The sequence below is a fragment of the Felis catus genome, chromosome C1, assembly GCF_018350175.1.
Source record: "Felis catus isolate Fca126 chromosome C1, F.catus_Fca126_mat1.0, whole genome shotgun sequence".
In the NCBI taxonomy this organism is placed as follows: Eukaryota; Metazoa; Chordata; class Mammalia; order Carnivora; family Felidae; genus Felis; species Felis catus.
The window spans coordinates 159,356,644-159,362,263 of NC_058375.1; the positions used below are offsets into that span (position 1 = coordinate 159,356,644).

Sequence of the window (5,620 nt, forward strand, 5' to 3'; positions counted from 1 at the left end):
TTAAAGGGCCTCCCTCGTACTGTTTGTGGTTTGTTGGACAACAAAAGGTTTCCTCGACCGCGCCTTACTTTTTCCAAGTAGTTCCCCGGTAGGTGTGTGCGGCTTGCAAAGAGCGCTCACTCGCCGGACGGGGCTTGGAGGGAGAAATTGCCGGCACTGCGGGAGGCTTCGGTGGGGGCCAATAGCGGTCAGCTGCTTGCCCGGCCCTTCGCGGTGGTCCAGGGCTGCCTGCCTGAAGAGAGAAGAGCGACGTACAGTTTTTTCCTCTGGCGTATATCACGGGTTGCTCTGGGTGTCCTGCCAAGCTCAGCTGTGGTGGTAAGCGCGGTCCGGGTGTTTTTCCCAGGCTCACTATTTGCAAAAGTTGTAGCCCAAGAAAACTTCCAGGTCGCCAGCAGGAATGTCACAAGAGAGCTACAGTGGCTTGTCAGGCGGGCGGCCCAGGAGTGTGCGCGCTACCCACCGCCGCCCTGGGCGGCCGCCTGGCCCCGCCCCGGGTCAGAACCCTGCCCGCGGCTCCACCGCGACGGGCGGGGGTAGAGGGCACGCGGCCGGCCCGGCGAGGTGCGTCCCACGCTCCGCCCCGGGAATTCCCTGGGGTCCGCGGTGTTCGCAGGCTGCTGGGTGTGCTGTTCCGGTGCGGGGTGTGTAAGTACTGGAGGAGGGGGGAATTACCCTCATCTCAGTCTCAAAGTCCCTCGCCCTGAAGCCAAAGGCAGATTTCTCTGGAGATAACAAAGACACTTTGTCACTTTGGGCGCTGCCTCGGTGCAAATCTTTAATTGCAAGGGAGTTGCGGGACGGGGGAGGAGGATCGAGTGTCTCAAGCAACCCAAGCGCGGGTCTCCAGGCGGCAAGGCCCCCTTTGATCAGGAAAATCCAATTATTTGTGTATATACATTTCCCACATAGTGATTACTTCATTAATTGTCCCGCCTTTATCTCCTCCCTTCCCATCCCCCCTAATAATCAGTTCTTTTATCCCGACCAACAAACACACCATAGGAGCTTTGTGGATTCAAAGGATTTGCTTTCGCTTCTGAAAGAGCCGCTATTCTTTGATGATTGGGTAGCGGCAAACTTCAAAGCCATAAATCTTCCCTCTGACTGGCTGGCGGCCCAGCAAAGTCCTTATCAAATTCTTGGAGGTGATCCTGAAGCGCTCAGACCGCGCGCGGGGCGAGCGAGCGGGGCGCGGCGAGAGGCGCAGGCGGGAGGGCCCCGGAGCGCAGAGAGGGCGCCGGGGAGGGACACTGGGCGGCCGTTCGTCCTCGCCTTCGGGTCTCCATGCCTCGGCAGCGCCCTGCTCCGCAGCCAACGGCCCGAAAGCTGTAGCTATGGCCGCCGTGGCCGTCCTCCGGAACGACTCGCTGCAGGCCTTCCTCCAGGTCAGGTCTGGGCTCGGAGGGAGATAGGGAAAGGTGGGAAGGGTCGCGTCCGGATCGATCGTGGTACTCTGTGCACCCTGAATCTCAAAGGGACCCTGTTCGGTGGATGCAGCTGGAGTCAGACCTAGTGGTGCCCACGTCAACTTCGCACCTAACCGTGGTGTCTAGAGTGTGGCCTTTGGGGGAGGGACGCGCGGATCCGAGGGTTGTTCGGGCTTGCGAGTTTGGCCAAGAACAGGGCCCGATCTCACCCTGCTGGGGCCCTCCCGCTGAATTTCAGGCTGGGGCGGGCGTAGGAGGAGCTCGAGAGTAGCTTAAAAGGTGGGAGGGAGGGCGGATAGGCCGCTGGTCTGTGGGTGTTTCCACACCCTTTCTGACCGCGGAGGCCGGAGCGGCCCGTCGGATCCTTCTCCCCTCCCACCGTGTGCCTGCTTCCTCTGAGTCTGGATGGCGTCTCTTTGCACCAAGTAGTTTAACAGGAAGCGCTCGAGCGCTCCGCGTTCAGGTAGCGCAGGCTCCAAAAGTTAACGGTACTGGTGGGTGGGTGCGTGCGGGGGTGCGGTGGGTGGGGGGAGGGACAGCCGGTACGCGGGAGGGGCGGTGATATAATAGCTGCTGTGGGGGTGGCGGGCCGGCCTGAAGACCGCGCTTGGAGCGCTAACCTTTTGTCTCCTCTCCGCCCTCCCCGCCGCCGCCGCCGCCCATGCAGGACCGCACCCCCAGCGCCTCCCCGGACCTGGGAAAGCACTCGCCCCTGGCGCTGCTAGCCGCCACCTGTAGCCGTATAGGCCAGCCGGGAGCCGCTGCGCCCCCGGACTTCCTGCAGGTGCCCTACGACCCCGCGCTGGGCTCGCCCTCCAGGCTCTTTCACCCGTGGACCGCCGACATGCCCGCGCACTCACCGGGCGCGCTGCCGCCCCCGCACCCCAGTCTGGGCCTGACGCCGCAGAAGACGCACCTGCAGCCGTCCTTTGGGGCGGCCCACGAGCTGCCGCTCACACCCCCCGCCGACCCCTCGTACCCCTACGAGTTCTCACCCGTCAAGATGCTGCCCTCGAGCATGGCGGCGCTGCCCGCCAGCTGCGCGCCTGCCTACGTGCCCTACCCTACACAGGCGGCGCTGCCGCCTGGCTACTCCAACCTGCTGCCCCCGCCGCCCCCACCACCGCCACCCACGTGCCGCCAGCTGTCTCCCAACCCAGCCCCCGACGACCTCCCGTGGTGGAGTATCCCGCAGGCGGGCACCGGTCCGGGGACCTCCGGGGTTCCGGGGGGCGGCCTCTCCGGCGCCTGCGCCGGGGGCCCGCACGCACCTCGCTTCCCCGCCTCAGCGGCCGCCGCCGCCGCGGCCGCCGCCGCCGCCGCCCTGCAGCGGGGCCTGGTGTTGGGTCCGTCGGACTTTGCGCAGTACCAGAGCCAGATCGCTGCGCTGCTGCAGACCAAGGCCCCCCTGGCGGCCACGGCCAGGAGGTGCCGCCGCTGCCGCTGCCCCAACTGCCAGGCGGCTGGCGGCGCCCCCGAGGCAGAGCCGGGCAAGAAGAAGCAGCACGTATGCCACGTGCCGGGCTGCGGCAAGGTGTACGGCAAGACGTCGCACCTCAAGGCGCACCTGCGCTGGCACACGGGCGAGCGGCCCTTCGTATGCAACTGGCTCTTTTGCGGCAAGAGCTTCACGCGCTCGGATGAGCTGCAGCGGCACCTGCGGACTCACACCGGCGAGAAGCGCTTCGCCTGCCCAGAGTGCGGGAAGCGCTTCATGCGCAGCGACCACCTCGCCAAGCACGTCAAGACGCACCAGAATAAGAAGCTCAAAGTTGCCGAGGCCGGGGTCAAGCGGGAAGACCCGCGGGACCTGTGAGCCTACCGCGGGGCGACTCGAGGCCTCTCCCGCCTGGGACTCCCTTTCCAGCCCCTCTTTGGGGAGGTTCCGGAGCTCTGTGGGCAGCTGGCGGAGGGAAGACCCAACAGGCTCTTGCGTCTTCCTTCTGCCCTCCTCCCAAAGCAACGCCCCGGGCTCCTAGCTTCCCTGGCCCGGCCTTCGGACAGGGACCCTGTGCCCCGGAGGAACAGGGGAAGTAGGGTGAGGAGCACTGCGTCACGCCAGGGCGGTTTCAAGCTCTTAACCATTCCCACCGTCTAGGAGATCTACAGTTTTGGGGGACCACACTGGGCTGACCTTGTATATAGGAAACACTGTTGAGTTAAAGCAGAAGGACCTTGGGAGATTTGAAATTGTGCTTTTTTTTTTTTTTTTTTTTTTTTTTTTTTTTTTTTTTTTTTTTTGCTAGGACCCGTCCGGGCTTTGTACAGGTTATTTAATAGCTTTGTTAAAGAATAATTATAATAATTATAACGTTAATAAAAATGTTGCTTTTGTCCTCAGCTCCATGCAGAGCTACAGCATGAAATGTCTCTGTAAAGCAATCCGCAGTTACAGCGTGAAAATAAATACGTTAACTCTGGGGTCACCTCGGGACCCGGCTGAGCCAGTCTCATTTGATCTTTTCTTCTTCGGGGAGGCTTTACAAAATGGTCAGATTTCACCGAGAAGACGGTTCCTGTAGACTGCATGTGGGGAGGTTTCTTTGCTTTAGAAGGGTCTGGGAAGGTGTGTTGGGTGCATGGATGGAGGAAGAAGGGCAGGGTCAGTTTTGCGGTAAAGAGGGATAGGGCAAGATTTTCCAGTCACACCTTGAGTTTCTCATGCGGCCTTAGGACTTGACCGGAGACTGTCGGGCTTCTCTTAAAAGTTTGATACCTGCTGTACATACAATGGACCTTATGTTACCTGGCGAATGCGTGGCTTTCCATTTGGTGGTACTCTAGGGACAGAGGTCACACGGAGCTGTGCTCCCTCCTGGCAGTGGGTTATGCAGGTGTTTGGAGAGATGCTGGAGACTCAAGGATTTGTTCACAGGTGAGATTCCGGAGAGTTACAGAGATTCCCCCAGGAAAGAAGCTGTCACCTCAGTCCTCTTGTTTTGCTTCTTTTCTTCTTCATTGTGCTGTGAAGATCTGAAGAGTCTTGTTTCACAATAGACACTTAGAGATCTTCTGGCTGGGCCTGGAAGATTTTCCTTCCACTTTGTATCTTGGGATTTTGGGTTTTTTTTATTCATTGAAGTTGACCAGGATTTGCTCAGGGAGGAACCAGGAATACGCATAGGTAGGTTTCTCGCCTGTCTCTAAAAAAGTTTACAAGTGTTTTTTCAAGTGTCTTGACTCAGCTGACTCCTGGATGTTTGCGTGTATTTGAGTTTTTAAACCTGAAACTGACATCTTAATCTTAATAATTATCTTAATAATAAGATAATCTGATTTAGAATTATCAAAGAACAGAAAATGTTCTAAATTTTGTTAATATGTTAAGCTGGCCTCATTAATGCCAGATTTCAGTGGAACTGAATAGTCTTCATGGTAGCAGAAGTGTGTATAAATTGATAGGATTTCACAGTTTACAAACTTCTATTTGAAGTCAAACTGAAGGGTAAATTCTTAAAAGCTAGGAAGGTTGTGCTTGAGACTTACAGTATAAAGTAAAACACAGACATCAACATAATAGAGATGGAATTACTTTCATATTCCTAAGAAATGACATTTTACTCTAATTTGAGACAAGGTAGTAAAAGAATATTCAAATCATCGTGGAGATAGGCCTTAGAACCAGTTGTTCTCATTAGAGATTTTGAAACTGTTTAATGATAGATTGGAACGGGAGTCTTCAGGCTTCTCTACCTGGGAAGGATAGTTTGCTTAGCTAAATTTTCAAGAGTGACAGGTTTGCTAGCAATAGTAATAAGAAAGTTGCTACGCAGTTACAGTAATACACATCTAAGTGTGCGGTCTTAATCTAAACCCAGATTCTTGAGAATCATTTCTATGAAGAGTTACAGAAACTCACATCAGAGCCAGAAAAGATGGGGTTTTTTTGCAGATAGTAGGGAAAGAGAAATCCTGGTAGAGTGGAAAGACCAAGGGCTTTGGACTCAAAAGTTAAAGTGATTCGCTCATTCAAAAGAGAATGCCCTTGGTGGAAAAAGAAAAATGGCAAGTTTGAAATGAGCCTGCTGGCTATTACTGACGGCTGTGATCCTTTAGTATCCAAACAGATGCAGTGTTGAAGGTAAAGTTTCCTTCTAAGTTTAACTGTATGATTGCCAAGAGAACTAGATAAAACATACGGAACTTATCCAAAAATACGATATATAAAAAATTTAAAAGCAGAGCAGTTA

The 5,620-nt window shown here is 55.6% G+C and overlaps 1 protein-coding gene across 2 annotated transcripts; it reads left to right on the forward strand.

Moving 5' to 3' along the window:
- Positions 1-649: 649 nt before the first annotated feature.
- On the forward strand, positions 650-3,873 carry SP5 (Sp5 transcription factor). Of its 2 annotated transcripts, none has more exons than XM_023259446.2 (2): positions 650-1,388; positions 2,098-3,873. In XM_023259446.2, the coding sequence occupies exons 1-2, from the start codon at positions 1,338-1,340 to the stop codon at positions 3,244-3,246; spliced, it is 1,200 nt and encodes a 399-aa protein (XP_023115214.1). In that variant the 5' UTR covers positions 650-1,337; the 3' UTR covers positions 3,247-3,873. The 2 variants fall into 2 exon arrangements, with proteins under 2 accessions (XP_023115214.1, XP_023115215.1); XM_023259447.2 differs by having other exon boundaries at positions 651-1,893.
- Positions 3,874-5,620: the final 1,747 nt, after the last annotated feature.

Coding starts and splice junctions, on each gene's coding strand:
- SP5 (XM_023259446.2), top strand. CDS start 1,338: ATGGCCGCCGTGGCCGTCCTCCGGAACGACTCGCTGCAGGCCTTCCTC. Junction 1,389..2,097: donor CGCTGCAGGCCTTCCTCCAG/GTCAGGTCTGGG, acceptor CCGCCCATGCAG/GACCGCACCCCCAGCGCCTC.